General features: G+C 41.0%; 1 protein-coding gene across 1 annotated transcript; it reads left to right on the top strand.

Annotated features, from left to right (window-relative positions):
- The first annotated feature begins 1095 nt into the window (after positions 1-1095).
- Positions 1096-20257, top strand: LOC134337185 (G-protein coupled receptor 54-like). The gene is made up of 5 exons (XM_063032014.1): positions 1096-1333; positions 1884-2008; positions 13552-13687; positions 14417-14655; positions 19901-20257. The coding sequence occupies exons 1-5, from the start codon at positions 1096-1098 to the stop codon at positions 20255-20257; spliced, it is 1095 nt and encodes a 364-aa protein (XP_062888084.1).
- The last annotated feature ends 1675 nt before the right edge of the window (positions 20258-21932 follow it).

Here is a 21932-nt window from a genome sequence, read left to right as displayed (position 1 = left end):
GGGGAACATTAGGGGGAACTTCACTCAGAGAGTGGTGGGAATGTGGAAAGAGCTGCCATCTGACATGGTGAATGCGGTCTCACTTTTAAGAATAAATTGGATAGGTACATGGATGGGAGTGGTCTGGAGGGTTATGGACTGGATACAGGTCAAGGGGACTAGCGGAATAATGCCCGTTTTCTGTGCTGTAGTGTTCTATGGTCTATGGTTCTAAAGGACCCTACGGAAAACCCTGGCAATACTAGACAATGTTCCTCACCCTCTGCATGTCACCTTGGCTGAACAGAGGAGCACTTAAAATAATAGACTAAGACAACTGCGCTGCTCCAAATTCTTAACCTCGGCCATTAGGCTCAATAATGAGTCAACCTACGGCGGGGGAAGTGATGACCCCCCCCCCCTCCTGTTAGACTGTTTGAGGTAACTTATTTTTTATTCTTTTTTTACTTCTCTCCTAATATTTGTATACCTGTGCACTTGTAATGATACTGGAACACTGTAATTTCCCTTGGGATCAATAAAGTATCTATCTGCTAAAATGTCAACTGGAAGATAGGAAAATGTAGTAGAAAATAATTACTGTAAAGATTACAAATTAATCTTTAAATGATGGAATACCCGAGTCATTTGTTATTAGGGCTTGGATTAAAATGCCTTGATATTTTGGTTGGGATTTGAGTCATTGCAATTTGGGTTAAATCTCACTGAATTTGAGCTCCGGGTTTCACCAGTGCGCACCTCCTACCCAATCCTCCGCTTTGATTTCACAAACACGTCAGGAGCTCTTACTGAAAGAGCAAGAGAGAGAGAAAATCAGCCCCTGCACTCACTCATCCAGCTGCTGCAAAGTCTCCTTTCTTTGATCTGACTGGTTCCTACCAACGAGTTCTGGGTAAGATCGTAGACGCTACGAACATTGCGCGGGACCGATTCGGTTCCATCAGTCTGCACTAAAGGTTCTAAATTTCATCTACACAGGTACCATCACAGACCGAGAGAAAAGCCCGTGCGGATCTCTCGGGCGACAATCATGTCCATGTTCCTTTGTACATGTGGCGATTTTAACAGCGTCTCATTTATTTCGTTCGGCAGACCATGGGTTCTTCTGTGACCCCCTCGACAAATGAATCATTACAATATTTCACCGGGTCATGTTTGGGATACATCTGCAGTAACACAACTACTGCTCCCACCCCTCCAGTGTTAATGGACGCCTGGCTAGTACCTCTCTGCTTTGGGATTCTGATGGTGGTTGGACTCGCTGGAAACTCGCTGGTGATCTATGTAGTAACGAAGCACAAGCAGATGCGAACCGTCACCAACTTTTACATAGGTAACAATATCCATGTGTAAAATCATACCGATGTGTATATTTCTAGAATATTCTACAAGTAGATTTACATATAACATGCAGATTTAATGAAGAATGGTTAAAATATTGGTCCATTCCCTTTGAAATTAATGTAAAGCCAGTTACAGTAGAGCAGTTAGATCAAGTTCAGTGCCTAAAAGCAAAGCAAAAATCTAAATGTGCAATTTCCAAGTTAGTATTTTGTTTGCAGTTGAACCTGTGTAAGTTAAATGCGGAATGTGATCTTATTTAATTCTTTATAAATTCGCAATTATAAATCTGATGTACAGATCACTGAGACAAGACAAATCGGTTCTATAACGGGCTAATATAAAGGAATAGTTTATACATTAGGCATATTATTTTCTGTGAAGTGAGTAATAATTCATCTACCTAAATATGTCAGAATGCATTGAATTATTTAAACTTTGACCTATTTCGACAACAATCAGATAGCTCTTTAGCATGTAATCAGGTTTGTTCTCCTAACTTCTGCTGCATCTAAATTGTTTTGAACTTTTTCTTTTCCAAGCAAATTTAGCTACAACCGATATTATTTTCCTGGTGTGCTGCGTGCCTTTCACCGCAGTCCTGTACCCTCTCCCAAGCTGGATTTTCGGGGAGTTCATGTGTAAATTTGTCAACTATATGCAACAAGTAAGCTTTCCTAACATCTTTTTTTCCCTCTCTCGATTGACCCAATTGACACTTGTTTCTCCTGAGCTCAGTTAATCGTAATCTCTAGTTGTTGATGCAGTGATTTAAACGACAATTTCACTCCTCATATTTGCAGTTTAATTCTACGAAATATAGTATCTACCTAATATCGTGGATTCTGGTGACCGAAAGGTAGTTTATAGGCGTACCAGTCCTCAGTCTTTCATAACAATGAGTTGGAATGGAACAATGAAAAATCAAAGCAATCACTGAGTTTGCCACTGTGTATCGAAGACGGAGCAATCGTTGCATTCAATCTGAATTGGCGCGCAATCTTGTCACAAAACATTAGGTATCCATCGCTTTAGCAAAACTGGAACTACCCTTTCCCTTAGTGGACTGTGAGAAGAGATGACATACATTTGCTTGGTATCCAGCCAGAGCCGGGAGGTTTGGTAAACAGGTTATTAGGGGCTCCATTGATAATTCATCGACCTAAAAAGTCATCTCTTTTCTCTCTCGTCCGGCACTGCCTAACTTGCTGATTATTTCTCTTTTTTAAAATTATTACCATTTTTTCAACTGTGTTTATTCAGTATCTGAGGCTAGCAACCAATTGAAGTTGACGGAAAATGTACAGTTGGCCATTTCAGGTGATAATCTGCTCGTGAAAGACAGATGACATAAATTTTGCGGAATTTAGTTGAATTGCGGGCAGTTCTCCGCCAGGAGATTCATGTCATTGATAAGTGAGATTTCTTGAATGGTGTAAATATACAGTCGGTAAGTCTTTAAGACTAGCTTCATTTCAATTACATTAAATATGGGTAGTCAGGAATATGGTTATTACATTAAAATGAAATAATGTTTAAACTGACTCATCTCATTGAAGCCACCGTGTAAGGCAATAATGGATCAGGCTGCTGAAATGACAACAGGGCATCACTTAGCCCATTCTATTTCCCTGCATAAAAGGGAACCCTTATGATCTCCATCTCTCAATAGCCCATAGGGTAAAGCATCGTGCAAAACATAGCAACATAAATTATTCACCATTAACCATTTTATCATGCTCATCTTAGTAACTAACAGAACTGTAAAGCTCTAGATCTAACTAGATTTTATCCAAACAGGGTAGCCACAGTTGAACACTAGAAACATATCCAAATGTATTAACCCTGGCCAGTAGATGTTAAGGAAGTGAAAAGAAAAACTCACATTATTGGCTAGAAGCACACCTGACACATGAAAAGTTAGTTCCAATAAAGGATCCACAAGAAAATGCAGATGCTGGAATCTGGAGCAACACATGAGATTCCAGAGGAACTTTGTGGGTCAGGAAGCACTTATGCTGGTAAATACGGTCGAGACTCCCTAAATCTGGACTAAAAGCTCCAGGGGGAAGGTAATATAAATGTGTGGAGGGGAAAGGGTGGAGCAAGGGCTAGCAGGTGGTAGGTGGGTCTAGGTGGCGGGGGTGGGGGGGGAGGGTGAGAATGGTACCAGAAGCTGGCAAGAGAGAAGTGAAAGTGACAAATGGCTGGAGATGATGCAATGTAATAGATAAAGATGGTGGAGCACAGAATAAAGGGAGGGAGGTGGGAAAAGAGGCAATGTGATAGGTGCTAGGTAGATCAGGAAGGAAGAGAAAAGGAAGGAGCATGTAATGATTACTGCAAGTTGTTCAAATTACTAGGTTGTAGATTTCCCTGGCTGAGATTTAAACATTATGGTGTTCACGAAGCTCAGCGAACACTGCAACATTAAATGTCTCAACCTGAGCCACCAATATTTTACACCATTTAAACATTATATTCTTTCAATTGAGAATTTATACTATTTATTTATGCTGCAACGGATCATGTGGTATTTTCTTAATTTGTCACTTCACCCTCACCCTAAGCTTAAAAAAGGGCGTAGAGTGTATTTTTACCCCGTTTCTAAACTCACTTGAATTAATAGAAAATTAATGCATTTTGTAATAGTATCCTCAAGAAAGCAGCTAAAGAGCGTCACCTGCTGGAGGCTGATCAGTGCCTCTAGCTCTCAGTGCATTTGCCGACGGGTGGCTGAATCATATTTAAAAAGAATATATTAGTTATGAAGGAAGAGAATCATATTGTTATACAGAACAAAAGCAGTCTCTCCAGCCCAACTTTCCCATGCTGAACATTGTGCCTGTGCTTGACCATTATAACTCTAAAGCTTTTCTATCCATGATGGGGTCAAATGACTTTTAAACATTGTACTTGTACCACTTCTACTATCATCTTTGGCTCCTCATCCCATAAACCCACCATCATCTGTGTGAAAATGTGCCTTAGGCCCCCTTTAAATCTTTTCCCTCTCAGTTTAAGCCCAAGTCCTCTGGGTTTTAGTTGTCCCAACCGTGGGAAAAAATAAGGTGACTATCCACCTTATCTATGCCCCTTGTGGTTTTTTAAACCCCTCTATGGTCACCCTTCAGCCTTCTTTGCTCCACGGAAAACAGCCCTAGCCTTTCCATCAATATAATATTCTTAGCTGATCAAAGATACAGTATTTGATAGAAGAACAGTATTTGAAGAGAACTAGTGATTGTACTGTACTTAGACTTCTATATTTTTATTTTTCAGTGGTTAGTAGACTAGGATAGGATTGGGTAACCTTGTAAGTCTTACCATGGTGGGATAATCTACCAACCCTCATAGAATATATTCCAACCAAACAAAAAAAATCCAAAGAAAGGATCTACCATCTATGGTTAATCAAAGAGGAGGGTGGTAGACATTGTCTACGTTGACTTTAGCAAGGTCTATGTCAAAATCTGAAGGTCCTGCATGAAGGTCTGGAAGTTTAGATCCCTTGGAATCGAGGGTGAGCTAATCAATTGGATACAAAATTGATTGGTGAGAGGAGTCAGAGGGTGGTAGTGGAAGGTTGTTTTTCAGATTGGATGGCTGAGACCAGCTGTATGCTGCAGGGATCTGTGCTGCCTCTACTGTTGTTTGGCATCTTTATTAATGATTTGGATGACAACATTGTCAACATGTTTAATAAGTTTGTGAACGATACCAAAATTGGTACAGTGAAGAAGGTTATCTGAGATTACAGCAAGATCTGGATGAAATGGGGAAGCAGGTAGAGGAATGGCAGAAGAATTTTAATTTGGACCAGTACAAGGAGTTATATTTAGGTCAGTTAAGCCAAGGCAAGACTTACACTGTAAATGGTAAGGCCATGGAAAGTGTGGTAAAACAGAGAGGTCAAGGGGTACAGATACATAGTTCCCTGAAATTCGGGACGTAGATAGACAGGGTGGTGAAAAAGGTGTTTAGCATGCTTGCCTTTATCAGTCAAGTCATTGCATAGAAGAGAGGGATGTTATGTTGCAACTTTGCAAGATGTGGGTGAGACCTCACTTAGAATATTGAGTGTAATTCTGGTCACCCAGCTATAGGAAGGACGTCAGTAAGCTGGAAAGAGTGCAGACAAAATTTACATTGATGTTTACTGTGACTAGAGGACTTGAGTTACCAGGAGAGGCTGGGCAGGCTTAGAATTTTTTTCATGGGGGAATTACTTCACAGAGGAATATAAAGTTATGAGTAGCATTGATAAAGTGGATGGTCAGTCTTTTTCTCAGGATAGGGGATTCTAAAATTGAAGGGCATGAACTTAAGGTGAGGGATAAAGATTTAAAGGGGACCTGAGCATAATTTTCATTCAGTGGGGGGTTGGTATACAGAACACACTACTAGAGAATGAAGTAGATGGGGTACAATTACAATATTTAAAAGGCATTTGTCATTGATAGAGGCATTAAGCCTAAAGGGATATGGGCCAAATACAGTCAAATGAATGAGGTCAGATTGACATCTTGGTTTACTTGGACAAATCGAACCAAAGGGACCTGCTTCCGTGCTGTGTGACTCCACGGCTTTAAAGAAGTTGAAAGATTATATTAAACTTAAATTATAAGAAACTAATCTTGTAAACCTAAATGGCAGACCAGAAGATTGGACATAAGATAAAAGAGTAAAAGATGATTAAAAAGTTAATAAGGAAAGGAAAACTACAAATGAAGCTAACCAGAAATACACAAAAAATCCTGTACTGTACTTCCTATAAGCATTCTATAGATATTTAAAGAGTAGCAGAGAATTGGTTCCTTAGGGTTGTTGTAGCCTGGCGGTGGTAGAGAGGATAAGCTCCCATTACCTATTAAATGCTCCCAAAGGCGTGTGTCTCAAATAGCCTCTGACAACCAAATCCAGCTCCTGGCCTTCGCATGTGGCTTAGCTACAAAGCCCGACGGAACTGCTTCTACTGATAGGAGAGGGGCAAAGGTAGGTTACTGGTGCCTTAAAATCAGTTGCTCTGGGCAGATGGGGCTTGTCAGCTGTGGTTGGCAGCTCATTCAGGAGAAGGAAAAATCTAAGCTCGAACCTCCACTGCCTTGCAGCTGTACTCACTTATGGAGAATGCTTCAGCAGTAAACCCCAAGGAAAAATCCAGAGCTGCAGTCCCTAAGACAGTCCTACGTTGAGTTCAACGCTGACTGGCAACTCCTACAATGCTGCTGGTACCAAACTGTATTGGTCTCTGCTGTTCCTTTGGGTTCAACTGATGCATAGAGAGGGGGAGCTTGCTACATGGGCAACAGCTTGCTCTCCATATCATATTGCACTGGCTTGCGTATTACGTAAACAGTTGGGACACAACATCCATGGCCGACTCCGACCAATGGAGGGCTTCAGTAGAGCATTGGTCCTATAGGAAGTGAGTCTGTGTAATTAAGGGGGAGAGGAAATCAGGAAATCATTATAGCCAGATAAGTGGTATTGAGGAATTTAAACAGAATAGCTTCATTTGTCACATATATACCAAAACATATAGTGAAATAAGGTGTTTTGCGTCAATGACCAATGCAGTCTGAAGATTGCTCGGGGGGCAGCCCGCAAGTGTCACCATCCCTCCTGCACCAACGTAGCTTGCCCACAACTCACTATCTCTAACCGTATGTCGTTGAACAGTGGAAGGAAACTGGAGCACTCGGAGGAAAACTACACAATGATGGGAGAAGATACAGATTCCTTACAGACAGCAGAGGAAACTGGTGATAACTGGCACTGTAAAGCAATTGCACTAACCGCTATGTTACCGTGCCGCTGTTGTAGCTGCACAGAGATAAGAATCCAGGTCCCACAGGACTTGATCCTTAGGCTAAAAAAGAATGGCTGGAAAAATTGTCTATAGTTAATTTTACCAAAGGTTCCATTAGTTTGAAAAACAAAGTAAAATAATAACTGTAATTACTTTAATCAAAAAGAGGAGACAGAAATAGGAAATTTTAGTTCAGTTAGCTATACATTTTCCTTCATTGTCCTCGGTAAAATGTTCAAATTTATTATCAAATACTTCCTAGCATTTGAGGTAGTCAGGCAAAGTCAACACAATTTTGTGAAAGGAAATCATATTTGATCATTTTATTGGAGTTCTTAACATGTACTGTGGATAAAAGGGAACTAGTAGTTTTACTGTGCTTAATTTCCAGAAGTCATTTGATAAAATGTGCACCAAGATTTTTGCTGTAATGTAGAGAGAAGCTTGGCTAATTAACAGGAAATAGGGAGTAACAAAAAAGTTACTTTTTCTGATTGGCAAGATATGATGAGTGGTGTGTCACAGTGGTTGGTGCTGAGACCTCATATTTTACAATTAATATAAATCACTTGCATGAAGGCACCAACAGTGTGGTTCATTTCTTAAATTTGATAATGACATAAGGATAGGTAGGAAACTAAGTTGTGAAAGAAAAAAAAGGAGGGTTATAAAGGGACATAGACTAAGTGAATGGACAAGTTTCTAGCCAATAATATCAAAGAGGATACCAAAAAGTTTTTTGAGATATATAAAGAGTAAAAGGGAGACGAGAGTAGATATCGAACTGCTGGAAAATGATGAGGTAGCAATGGAGATCAAGGAAATGGTACACGAATTGAATGAGTATTTTGCATCAGTCTTCACAGTGGAAGACACTTGCAGTGTGCTGGAAGTTCAAGAGTGTCAAGGGGCAGAAACAAGGTCTCTGGGTACTTGAAAGCACATGATGAAATAGGCCAGATTTAGCATGGTCTCCTTAAGAGAAAGTCTTGCTTTACAAATCTGGTGGAATTCTTTGAAGAAATTACAAACAGATTTACTAAAGGAGAATTGGTTGATGTTGCGTACTTGGATTTTCAGAAGGCCTTTGACAAGGTGAGGATAGGAACCCATGGTAATAAAGGAAAAATATGCATGGATAGGGGATTGACTGATGGGCAGGAGGCAAAAAGCGGTAATAAAGGGAACCTTTTCTGGTTGGCTGCCAGTGACTAGTGATGTTCGACAGGGTTCAGTGTTGGGACCTATTCTTTTTATATATCAATGATTTGGATGATGGAATTGATGGCTTTGTGGCCAAGTTGTGGATGATACGAAGATAGGTGGAGGAGCAGGTAGTGTTGAAGAAGCAGGGAGTCTGCAGAATGACTTAGATGAATTAGGAGAATGAGCAAAGAGGTGGCAGATGAAATATAGTGTCAGGAATGTATGGTCATGCACTTTGGTAAAAGGAATATAAGTGTAGACTATTTTGTGAACAGAAAAAAATTCAAAAATCTGAGATGCAAAGGGTTTGAAATTCATTGTACAGGATTCCCTGAGGGCTAACTTGCAGGTTGAGTCAGTGGTTGAGGAAGGCAAATGCAACGTTAGTTTTCATTTCGAGAGGACTGGAATATAAAAACAAGGATGTAATTCTGAGGCTTTATAAGGGACTGGTGAGGCCTCATTGGAGCATTGTGAGCAGTTTTGGGCCCCTTATCTAAGAAAGGATGCCCTGACATTGGAGAGGGTTCAGAGGAAGTTCATGAGAATGATTCTGGGATTGAAAGGGTTATCGTATGAAGGGTGTTAGAAGGCTCTGGGCTGGTACTTGCTGGAATTTAGAAGAATAAAGGGGGATCTCATTGAAACCCTTCAATGAGTTTCAATTGAGGGGTTTCAGTGAGCATGTTGAAAGGGCTAGATAGAGTGGATGTGGAGAGGATATTTCCTGTAGTGGAGGAGTCTAGGACCACAGGGCACAGCCTCAGAATAGAGGAGCGTCCATTTGGAACAGAGATGAGGAGGAATTTCTTTCGGCAGAGGGTGATGAATCTGTGGAATTTATCGCCACGGGCTGCTTTGGAGGCCAATGCATTGCATGTATCAAAGGCGGAGGATGATAGATTCTTGATTAGTCAGGGCGTTAAAGGTTATGGGGAGAAGGTAGGACAATGGGCTTGAGAGGGAAAATGGATCAGTCATGATGAAAGGACAGGGCAGGTTCGATGGGCCAAATGCCTTACTTATGCTCCTATGTTGTGGTTTTATGGTCAAATGAAGCATAATGACCATTTTGACAGGAAATAAAAAAGATGCTTATTATCTAGGTAGTGAGAGATTGCAGAGCTCTATGTCCTATGCCAGAGCACGTTTTACGTATGCTAATATACACCTGCAGCTAGAACAGTAAAACTCTGCTAATATGTTACCTGATTATTTGGAAATACCAATGGATTAGCACCTGCCTCATTGGATGATGTTTCTCATGCTCTATTTAAACTTAGTAGGGCTGTTTCCAGCACTCCATTTAAACACACTGGTTCTGGTTGGTTCCTGTGCTCCCCTTAAACTTACTAGTTCACTGGAAGATATATAACAGCAGAACATCTAAAATAAGGTAAATTAAGTGTACTTTTAGGTATTAATATGCATAATGTTGAGATCTGGGAAAACCTGTCAATCTGGCACAACCAAGTCTTGAGCATTTTACTTCACTAGGAATCTAACAAGGCGTTGTAAATTAATGTGAGTGAAGTTAAATATAAAAGTAGAAAGGCTATTCTTTATTAATGTAGGACATTGGAGAGATCATTTTTGGAGTATCGTGTACTGCATTGGTCTCCTCATTTAAGTAAGATGTGTTTGAATCTGTTCAGTAATGGTTTGCTGAATGAATAGGTAGAATGTTCAACAGGCTAGGCAAGTATCTGTTGGAGCTTAGAAGAGTAAGAGGGAACTTTTTTGAAATATTTGCAAGGGTTTTGACAACTTAGATGTGGAAAGGATGTTTCCTCAAGTAGGAAAATCTAGAATTAAGGGTCACAGCTTAAAAATAAAAGGTCATACATCTACAACAGTGATATAATGACATCCTTTTCTTTCAAAGTTGCAAGTCTTTGAGATTCATTTTGCCTCTCTCTTTTTTAAAAGCAGATATCGATTGACTCTTTACAGGCAATGGTATGAAACTAGTGGGGATGGGAATGTGGGATTGACATTAAAGTCAGATCAGAATCAGAATCAGGTTTCCCTGGACAATGTCTCCCATCCACTACATAATGGACTGGTTGGGCACAGGAGTACATTCAGCCAGAGACTCATTCCACCAAGATGCAACACTGAGCATCATAGGAAGTCATTCCTGCCTGTGGCCATCAAACTTTACAACTCCTCCCTTAGAGGATCAGACACACTGAGCCAATAGGCTGGTCCTGGACTTATTTCCTGGCATAATTTACATATTACTATTTAGTTATTTATGGTGCAACTGTAACAAAAACCAATTTCCCTCGGGATCAATAAAGTATGACTGTGACTATGTTTACGAGGGGTGATTGATAAGTTCGTGCCCTAAGGTAGACGATGAGTTATTAACTTCAAACTTTCTGCATTTTCACTCAAAGAGTTGAACTGCACGTACAAGTAACAAGAGCTGTATAACTCATCTCCTTCTACCTTAGGCCACAAACTTATCAATCAGCCCTGCTGTGGACCACTTCTACAAAGAAGGGATCCGTATGCTCCACGACTGCTCGACTAAGTGTGTATATGTAGGAGGGGACTATATTGAAAAATAAATGTGCTAGGTTTTCTAAAATTGACTCCTTCTACCTTCGGTCATGAACTTATCAATCACCTCTCGTATTATCACCAGCATGTGACGTGAAATTTGTTAACTTACAAGCAGCAGTTCAATGCAATACATAACATAGAATGTAAATAAATAAATAAAATACTGTATACGTATATTGAATGTGCAAAAAATAAAGAAATAATATATACGAAATAAGTGAGGTAGTGTCCAAGGGTTCAATGTCCATTTAGGAATTGGATGGCAGAGGGGAAGAAGGTGTTCTTGAATCGCTGAGTGTGTGCCTAAAGGCTTCTGTACCTCCTACCTGATGGTAACAGTGAGAAAAGGGCATGCCCCGGGTGCTGGAGGTCCTTAATAATGGACGCTGCCTTTCTGAGACACCGCTCCTTGAAGATGTCCTGGGTCTGTCACAATGTAAAGATGTCATGATGTCGTCCTGTTTACATCTGTCATGATGTAAAGTCAGATACATAAGTAATTTGTGCAGACAGCATAAGGAACCATCAAAGGAATATTCATGGGATATATGAAAGGGCAAGTAGTTGATAGATGGAATATAATGTTGAAAAATGCAAGATTATCTATTTTGATTTGGAAAATGAAAATGCAAGTTATGATTTCAAGGGAGTGAGACTACAAGATATTGTAGTACGAATGGGGGACCAAGTGCATGAAACACTGTAGGCACATGGGTACACCAAGTAATTAGAAAGACTAATGGAATGCCACCTCTATTGCAAAGTATATGGAGTACAAAGATAGAGAAGGTTTAATGCAACTTTACAGGATGCTAATAAGACAAAAACTGCAATAATCGAGATGTCATCTCCATATTTAAGAAGGAATATACTTGCACTGGGGGCAATGCAGGCTCAAGGGGTAATTGGTTTTCACTTGCTCCTGCATATTATGTTCTTATTTTATTAACTGGTAACACGAGAGTGGATGTGGAGAGGATGTTTACTATAGTGGGTGAACCTAGGACCAAAGGGCACAGCCTCAGAACAGAGCGACATCCACTTAGAACAGAGATGAGGAGGAATTTCTTCCGCTAGAAGGTGGTGAATTTGTGCAGTTCATTGCCACAGAAGGCTGTGGAGGCCAAGTCATTAGGTGTATTTAAAGTGTAGGTTGATAGGTTCTTGATTAGTCAGGGCATCAAAAGTTCTGGGGAGAAGGCGGGGGAATGGGGTCAAGAGGGATAATGAATCAGCCATAATGGGGTGGTGGAGCAGACTTGATGGTCTGAAAGACCGAATTCTGCTCCTAAGTCTTTTGTCCTAAACTTGAGTAGCTGATAGGCTCATATGTACAACTCACAATGATAAAATATTTTATTTGGCAAAAAAATACTCAATATCATAGACAAGTTATAAATGATAAATGCTTGATACAGATTTCAGACATCCCACCTCTCCTGGAACTTCTGGGAGTCTCCCACATATTAATAGTGGCTCCCTGATGCCCGCAAATTATATACAATATCACGGAAATCAATTTTTTTGAGAGAGCGCGAGAGTGACCACGAGAGAGAGCGCGCGTGAGAGAGAGAAAACAAGCGAGAGATAGAGAGCGAGCAAGAGAGAAAGCAAGCAAGAGATAGAGAGCGCGAGCGAGAGCGCATGAGCAACCACGAGAGAGAGAGAGAGCGCGAGCGAGAGCGCGCCATTGCAGAGTGTTCCCAAAAAAATGAAATGTACGTCACCCCAGACTACACTAAAGTGTACCCCTGCCTAATAGGGGTCAACATAATGACAGTGTTGCTCGCTGCACTGTTTGCAACAGTGACTTTTCTATTGCCCATGGTGGGTTAAGACTGTAAAAGACATGTTGAGGTGAGTTTAACAGGTGTCATTCGTTCATTAGCGTAGCTAACGTTATTTAAACTAGCTGGCCAGCTGCTAAGGAGCTACTCTATTGCAGACATCCCACCTCTCCCCGAAGTCTCCCGCAAATTGATGGTGCTACGTTCCTGAAATGAGTTTTTGCAGGGTGGATGTCTGAGATTGTTGAAGGATTGTTGAAAATGTTCAGATGGAGGATCGGACAAATAAATTTATTGTAATGCAAACATGAGGAAATCTGCAGATGCTGGAATTTCAAGCAACACACATAGAAGTTGCTAGTGAACGCAGCAGGCCAGGCAGCATCTCTAGGAAGAGGTACAGTTGACGTTTCGGGCCGAGACCCTTCGTCAGGACTAACTGAAGGAAGAGCGAGTAAGAGATTTGAAAGTGGGAGGGGGAGGGGGAGATGCAAAATGATAGGAGAAGACAGGAGGGGGAGGGATGGAGCCAAGAGCTGGACAGTTGATTGGCAAAAGGGATATGAGAGGATCATGGGACAGGAGGTCAAGGGAGAAAGAAAAGGGGGGGGAACAGAGGATGGGCAAGGGGTATAGTGAGGGGGACAGAGGGAGAAAAAGGAGAGAGAGAAAAAGAATGTGTGAATAAATAAATTTATTGTAATTTTCAGTCTGTTTGGAATTGTTTACTCAACACATTTAATCACTCAAACCTTACATAATGGACCTCAATCCTGTTTGTGAAAATGCTTTCTGTTGGACTAGTTTTCAGAAATATACTCTGTGTTTTTGCAGGTATCAGTACAGGCAACGTGTATAACATTGACTGCAATGAGTGTGGACAGATGGTACGTGACAGTTTACCCACTCAGGTCCTTAAGGCAGAGAACCCCCCGAGTGGCTTTGGGCATCAGTCTCGGAATATGGATTGGTAAGCACAGAAGCCAAAGACTTAAATACTTCATGCTAAGGATCAGAAGCCACTGATTCAATTGCTAAATATAATTGGTTTATATCCGCAAACATTTTGTGGAAAGGGATATGCCACCTCAACTTTTAAAATTTATTAACCTATTAAATTACAGGTTAATATTTTTCAGCTAACTTAAAAAAGGTTAATCAATCAATATTTTTCTAAGCAAGTAATTGCTATTCATACCTGAAAACTATGGAGCTCAGTATAATCCTTCTAGGTACTGATCAATGTAGATAAAATGCTTATTAAACTGTAAAATAAAATTATGTCTTGGTTACCTGAGTCTTCTCCCCAGTGCTGGTGGCTGGGTCTTGTACTGCTTTGGCCATGTGCTCCCGATATCAATCAATAGCTCCAAATGAAGTGTCCTCCCTTCAGACATTCTTTAATGTTCGCTGCTTTGAACAAATTATTGGTCAAGCTGCTCCCTGTAGCTTTTCCTTCTGTGCACTGGCATTTATGTTCACTTTTGATGTGTGCAGCACTGTAGGATATTCTCTTCTGTTATACGTGCATGTAAAGTGCCATTCTATCCTTGCTACTGAATCGTATTATAATTTCAATAAGCTTAAAGTAATAATTAAGTCTGATAATGAAGTAGTCAAGTTACCAAATGAAAACTTGTGAAATAGGTGACAAAGAACCCTTTTATTCAGCATGTTAACCCTCTGCAAATTATTGTAGGTTCGTTTATTGTGTCCATACCAGTGGCTATCTATCAGAAGATTCAAAGTGGATACTGGTTTGGGCCCCAAGTGTACTGCAGTGAATCTTTTCCGTCAGCTTTCCTTGAGAAGGCCTTCATTATACACAACTTCCTAGCTGTTTATCTCCTGCCGCTAGTCACAATTTGTGTGTCCTACACTGCTATGCTTCATCAGATGGGGCGACCAGCTGTGGAACCCATTGATAATAACCTTCAGGTAAACCTTAATTACATATACTGTATTAGTTTAAATACTTCCTCTTTCAAATACATTAGAATAGCCCCGTATAAAATGTACTCATTAAACTGTGACATTTTTGGATTCGATCTGTACTTTTAAGTAATCTCCTGGATGATTGAACTAAAATACTGATACCTTGCCCCACCAGGGTTCTGGTTTTTGCTTTGACATTAAATTGGGGTTGTTATTTCCTATAGAGAGGAGAAAAAATCAGAAGAATAAATAAGTCAGGAAGAAAGTAAGAAAATTTGGAGCTCAATACAGTGTTGGAGTGGAGGAGGAAGGCAACAAAATTAGATTTATACATTTATAAAAGTTATTTTGTTCAAACTAAATGGGGTCTGCAAGCAATAAAATACATCTAATAGGTTTTTAAAAATACTCAAAGTGTTATCCTCTTGCTAACAATAAAAAAACTGCTAATGGTGGAAATCTAAACAAAAACAGAAAATACTGGAAATATTTAGCAGGTTAGGCCTTATCTGTGGGAAGTGAAACAGAGTGAAATTTCAGATCCGAGACTCTTCGTCAAATCTGAAAAGGTGACAAAAGCTTGTAAATCTGCAAGGAGGGCAAGGGAGAGGGATGTTTGCCTCTGATGTGTTAAAATGGGGTGATCATGGGGATGAGCTGTAAACAAGTTTATCTGTCAATGAGTGAATAGGAACAGTTAGTTTTCATAGATGAAAGAATCAAGGAAAAAGTGGGTGAGGTTTGCAAAATGCAGAGCAAGAGGGCATGAAGCAGTAATTCACTTGTACTTTATCTACTCTAGTGTACTGCATTTGCATTCACAGTATGGTCTTGACATTGGAGAAACCAAATGCAGACTGAGTGATTGCTTTGTGGAACACCTGTGTTCAGTCGCAGGGCTGAACCTGAGCTTCTGGTTGCTTCACATTTTAATTCCCAGTCTCACTCCCACTTTGACCTATAGGTATGTGGCTTCCTTTACTGTCACTGAGAGAGGGCAATGTAAGAACATAGAACATAGAATAGTACAGCACAGTACAGGCCCTTTGGCCCACAATGTTGTGCCGACCCTTAAACCCTGCCTCCCATATAACCCCCCACCTTGAATTCCTCCATATACCTGTCTAGTAGTCTCTTAAATTTCATTAGTGTATCTGCCTCCACCACTGACTCAGGCAGTGCATTCCACGCACCAACCACTCTCTGAGTAAAAAACCTTCCTCTAATATCCCCCTTGAACTTCCCACCCCTTACCTTAAAGCCATGTCCTCTTGTATTGAGCAGTGGTGCCCAGGGGAAGAGGCGCTGGCTATCCACTCTATCTATTCCTCTTAATATCTTGTTCACCTCTATCACGTCTCCTCTCATCCTCCCTCTCTCCAAAGAGTAAAGCCCTAGCTCCCTTAATCTCTGATCATAAGCTATACTCTCTCAACCAGGCAGCATCCCGGTAAATCTCCTCTGTACCCTTTCCAATGCTTCCACCTCCCTCTTATAGTGAGGCGACCAGAACTAGACACAGTACTCCAAGTGTGGCCTAACCAGAGTTTTATAGAGCTGCATCATTACCTCGCAACTTTTAAACTCTATCCCTCAACTTATGAAAGCTAACACCCTATAAGCTTTCTTAACTACCCTCTCTACCTGTGAGGCAACTTTCAGGGATCTGTGGACATGTATCCCCAGATCCCTCTGCTCTTCCACACTACCAATATCCTGCCATTTACTTTGTACTCTGCCTTGGAGTTTATCCTTCCAAAGTGTACCACCTCACACTTCTCCAGGTTGAACTCCATCTGCCACTTCTCAGCCCACTTCTGCATCCTATCAATGTCTCTCTGCAATCTTCGACAATCCTCTACACTATCCACAACACCAACAACCTTTGTGTCATCTGCAAACTTGCCAACCCACCCTTCTACCCCGACATCCAGGTCGTTAATAAAAATCACGAAAAGTAGAGGTCTCAGAACCAATCCTTGTGGGACACCACTAGTTACAACCCTCCAATTCGAATGTACTCCCTCCACCACGACCCTCTGCCTTCTGCAGGCAAGCCAATTCTGAATCCACCTGGCCAAACTTCCCTGGATCCCATGCCTTCTGACTTTCTGAATAAGCCTACCATGTGGAAACTTGTCAAATGCCTTACTAAAATCCATATAGATCACATCCGCTTCACTACCCTCACCTATATGCCTGGTCACCTCCTCAAAGAACTCTATCGGGCTTGTCAGACACAATCTCCCCTTCACAAAGCCATGTTGACTGTCCCTGATCAGAACATGATTCTCTAAATGCCCATAGATCCTATCTCTAAGAATCTTTTCCAACAGCTTTCCCACCACAGACGTAAGGCTCACTGGTCTATAATTACCCAGATTATCCCTACTACCTTTTTTGAACAAGGGGACAACATTCACCTCCCTCCAATCCTCCGGTACCATTCCCGTAGAAAACGAGGACATAAAGATCCTAGCCAGAGGCTCGGCAATCTCTTCCCTCGCTTTGTGGAGCAGCCTGGGGAATATTCCGTCAGGCCCCGGGGACTTATCCATCCTAATGTATTTTAACAACTCCAACATCGCTCACCTCCACAGCCTCCAGGCACATCTTTCCACCTTTATCTCTAATCGGTCCTACCTTCACTCCTGTCATCCTTTTGTTCTTCACGTAATTGAAGAAAGCCTTGGAGTTTTCCTTTACCCTACTCACCAAGGCCTTTTCATGCCCCATTCTTGCTCTTCTCAGCCCCTTCTTAAGCTCCTTTCTTGCTACCCTATATTCCTCAATAGACCCATCTGATCCTTGCTTCCTAAACCTCATGTATGCTGCCTTCTTCCATCTGACTAGATTTTCCACCTCACTTGTCACCTCACTTGTCACCCATGGTTCCTTCACGCTACCATTCTTTATCTTCCTCACCAGGACAAATTTATCCCTAACATCCTGCAAGAGATCCCTAAACATCTACCACATGTCCATAGTATAGTTCCCTGCAAAAACATCATCCCAATTCACACCCGCAAGTTCTAGCCTTATAGCCTCATAACTTGCCCTTCCCCAATTAAAAATTTTCCTATCCTCTCTGATTCTATCCTTTTCCATGATAATGCTAAAGGCCAGGGAGTGGTGGTCACTGTCCCCCAGATGCTCACCCACTGAGAGATCTGTGACCTGACCCGGTTTGTTACCTAATACTAGATCTAGTATGGCATTCCCCCAGTCGGCCTGTCAACATACTGTGACAGGAATCTGCCCTGGACACATTTAACAAACTCTGCCCCATCTAAACCCTTGGAACTAATCAGGTGCCAATCAATATTAGGGAAGTTAAAGTCATCCATGATAGCAACCCTGTTATTTTTGCACCTTTCCAAAATCTGCCTCCCAATCTGCTCCTTGGTATCTCTGCTGCTACCAGGGGGTCAATAGAATACTCCCAATAGTGTAACTGCTCCCTTCCTGTTCCTGACTTCCACCCATACTGACGCAAAGGAGGATCCTGTTACATTACTCACCCTTTCTGTAGCTGTAATAGTATCCCTGACCAGTAATGCCACCCTTCCTCCCCTTCCCCCCCCCATCCCTTTTAAAGCACTGAAATCCAGGAATATTGAGAATCCATTCCTGCCCTGGTGCCAGCCAAGTCTCTGTAATGGCCACTACATCATCGTAAGCTTGAGGAACTGCGTCTAATTTTCTGCCTGGGCATGTTACAGTTTTTTAGACTCAATATAGAATACACTACGTCAGATGATTTGATTTCTATGTCTGTATCAGTCATCCTTTTTTGTCCCTGTGAGTGGAGGACATGCTCATACTGGCTGTTGGGTATGACCTCCTGCTCTGTATTTTGCAACTTACATTTTTTTTTATTCCTTGGTTTGTCTATGTTCTCACTCTCCAGTTAAGTGGTTGGGGTTTGGGTCTCCAACTGCCTGGCCGGGTTTGATTTCTGGTCACAACCTTCGGGATCTTCATCCAGTGACCACCGTCCAGTTTGGCAACACAGCACTGCTGCTGAGAGACTGATCGGCAATGGGCTTTGTAGAAAGAAGAATGGCAGTTGATTTTTGGGCATCACGGTAGCACGGTGGTTAACAAAATGCTATTACAGCTGGGGGCTGAGTTCAGAGGTCAGTTCTGGCATCCTCTGTCAGGAAGTTTGTACATTCTTTCCGTGTGCATGTGGGTTTCCTCCAGGTGCTCCGGTTTCCTCCCACAGTCCAAAAACTTATCAGTTAGTAGTTTAATTAGTCATTTTAAATTGTCCTGTGCTTAGGACAATTTAAATCAGTCGGTTGCTGAGCGACACAGATCAGTGGGCTGGAAGGACCTGTTCTGCGCTGTATTTCTAAATAAATAAAAAATATAAATACATTCGGCTGGTGGTGTAGTGGCATCAGCACTGGACTTACAGGGGAATGGTCCTGGGTTCAAATCTTTGTATTCTTTCCATCCCTGCTGGGTTGAGTGTAGAGGTAGCAATTTGGCCTCGTTAAAAAACAGACAATTGCTAAGAAAATGGCAAAACATGCTGCCTTGCCTGATGCACCACAGGGTGCAAAAAGAAACAACATAAATAAACTGCTCTCTTCACCGGTTGATCTGATAATCTTATTTACAAGGTCACTCTGGTTTTACCTTGTCAGAGACACCCACCCCACCCTTTTTGCAACTTTACAAGCATCTTTTGTCTCCTTTTTCAGTTCTGACTAAATGTTTCCAACCTGAAACTTGCTGACCTGCTGAATATTCCAAGCATTTTCAGATTTTTGTTTTATCCTCCTGTTATGGTTCCACTTCTGCTGCAGAACTGACAGTGAAATCTGAGAGGGTTACTTAGAGTAATGGATGTAATTAGTTTTATTCAAAACTTAGAATTTCCAAGCTGGCAATTGGCAAGACAAGTTAATACTCTGTTGAACTTCCATAGACAAGTGATCATTTCAGCTCTGCATTCCTTTTTATTCTCTGCTTACACAATACTTAATGCCTTTGTTAAGTGAAATAAAATTTTACTCCGCTGTGATGAAGGATATGCAAGAATAAATTAATTACAGATTGCATTTGAGAGATTAGAGGTTATTCATGCCAAGCTTTCTCTCAGAAAGTTAAATTATAGTATATAAAGTATAAGGTATTTAGTATAGTATAAATGAATTCAATGGATCAAATTGCCATTTCTTAATCCATGCTTCTGTATGTTATTGGGTCCTTATCGCAGACTAAAACTGTTTTACAGGTACAGCTTCTTGCTGAAAGGTCAGAGGCCATGCGCACAAAGATCTCCAGAATGTTAGCAGTTATGGTCCTTCTTTTTGCCATCTGCTGGGGTCCTATCCAGTTATATATCCTTTTGCAGTCTTTCCTTCCAAACTTTAACAGGAGTTATTATACATACAAAGTGAAGATCTGGGCCCATTGCATGTCTTACACTAATTCCTGCATCAATCCCATAGTGTATGCATTCATGGGAGCCAACTTCAGAAAATCATTCAAAAAGGCATTTCCATTTATCTTCAAACAAAGAGTTGGGAGCATAAACAGTGGAAATGGTGCTGGTAATACAGAGATGCATTTTGTTTCATCTGGAACATAAAAAGTGTAAAATGACAGCCACCATTGACTCAGTTCTTCAAACTTTAGCTTGCATGTTCAAGTAGTTGTTTCTCAATACTCCGGAATGATGGCGGCAGCAATGAATTTCTACTTACTTATGGTTCATGTTGCTGTTAGATTAAAAAGTATTGTATTTACTTGGACAGCTTTGTTGGATAGGTCATTTAGGATGTAGATGTTCCAAACCATTAACCCACCTCAGCTTTTAAAGTTGAAGAAGGCTCTTGGGTGATCCTGAATTTTCTTTAGCTGGCTTTGTACAATTGGTATCTTCTACAGCTTGCTTATGTTTAAAAGGGAAAATAATGGAATTACTGCAGGCTGTGTAGATGGCTTGAACTAGGGATTTATTAAATAACCATATTGAATAAGTGATGTTATACAATGTATTTATTTTATTTTTATTTTTGCAGAAAACAGAAATGATAAGTAGGGAACTGTTAAATTCTAATACATCAGAGGCCTAGAACCCACAAAGTGCTGATTTATTCCAAAAAATGAGAGTTTTGATTGTGGTTCTTCTCTGAACCCAGCATGACCATAGTCGATCTCCTGGAATACATTTTAATATTTGTCAATGTATTTGTGGTAATATTACTATGCGTGTTGTGTGAGAGTTATACTTATAGTGCTATGCACCTTGATCCAGAGGATCATTGTTTTCCTTTGGCAGTATACATATATACAGTTGAATGACAATAAACTTGAATTTGAATGAAAAAAAGCCCTAAAGACACTGATTCTTGTCTTAAGGCCTGAAAAGAAATGGAAAAGGGCTATGGAAAAGGATGGTGTATCTTATCAAGAGGTTACATGAATGATGTTCTTTATCTATGACAGAAAGTAACAATATTTAGAATATAGACAATACAACATAATACAGGCCTTTCAGCCTTTTAACCTTCTCTAAAATCAATCTAACCCTTCCCTCTCACATAGCCCTCCTTCTCTTTCATCCACGTACCTATATACGAGTCCCTTAAATGCCCTTAATGTATCTGTCTCTACCACTCCCTCTGGCAGTATGTTCATTCTCAGGCATTCCAATGTCTCCATCATACTCCATGCACACAACTGTCTAACTGATTGTAAAGTGGGTTATCTCCAGCTTACAGGAGGAACAGCACCTTGTATTCCTGCTGAGTAGCCACCATTCCAATAGCATGAATGCTGAATTTTCCAGTTTCAGGTAACCCACACCCTCTGCTTTCCTTTTCTACTCCAGCCTGTCCATCTAGCGTCTCTTTCCCATTGTTCACCTTTTCCGTTTCGTTCCCTCCCCCAACTATCAGCTAAGCTCACCACACTCCTCCATCTAGTTCCTTCAACCACATACCTACTAAATATGTAAGGTTTTCTCTCCTTTAGTTCACCTTTTCCATTCCTGTCCCAACTGGTTCCATCTACCCTTCATCAGTCCCTTATCTGGTTCCATCAGCCTTTGTCTTTACCCCTCCATTTGCCCATTACTGCCATCATCTTGTTCCACCAATCACCTACCAGCTTCTGTCTCACCCCTCCCCCTCACTTCTACTCTATATAATGAGCATTTTCCATCTATACTCTTAGTTGTGCTGTAGAGTAAAATATAGGCCATCTCTGTGCTTGACCTGCTAAGTTCTTATAGTGGTTTATTTTTCTGCTCCAAATTCTAG

Source organism: Mobula hypostoma, chromosome 24 (genome assembly GCF_963921235.1).
Source record: "Mobula hypostoma chromosome 24, sMobHyp1.1, whole genome shotgun sequence".
NCBI classification, from domain to species: Eukaryota; Metazoa; Chordata; class Chondrichthyes; order Myliobatiformes; family Myliobatidae; genus Mobula; species Mobula hypostoma.
Note: the sequence above shows the minus strand (reverse complement) of the source record. Positions and strands in the feature narration are given on the sequence as shown.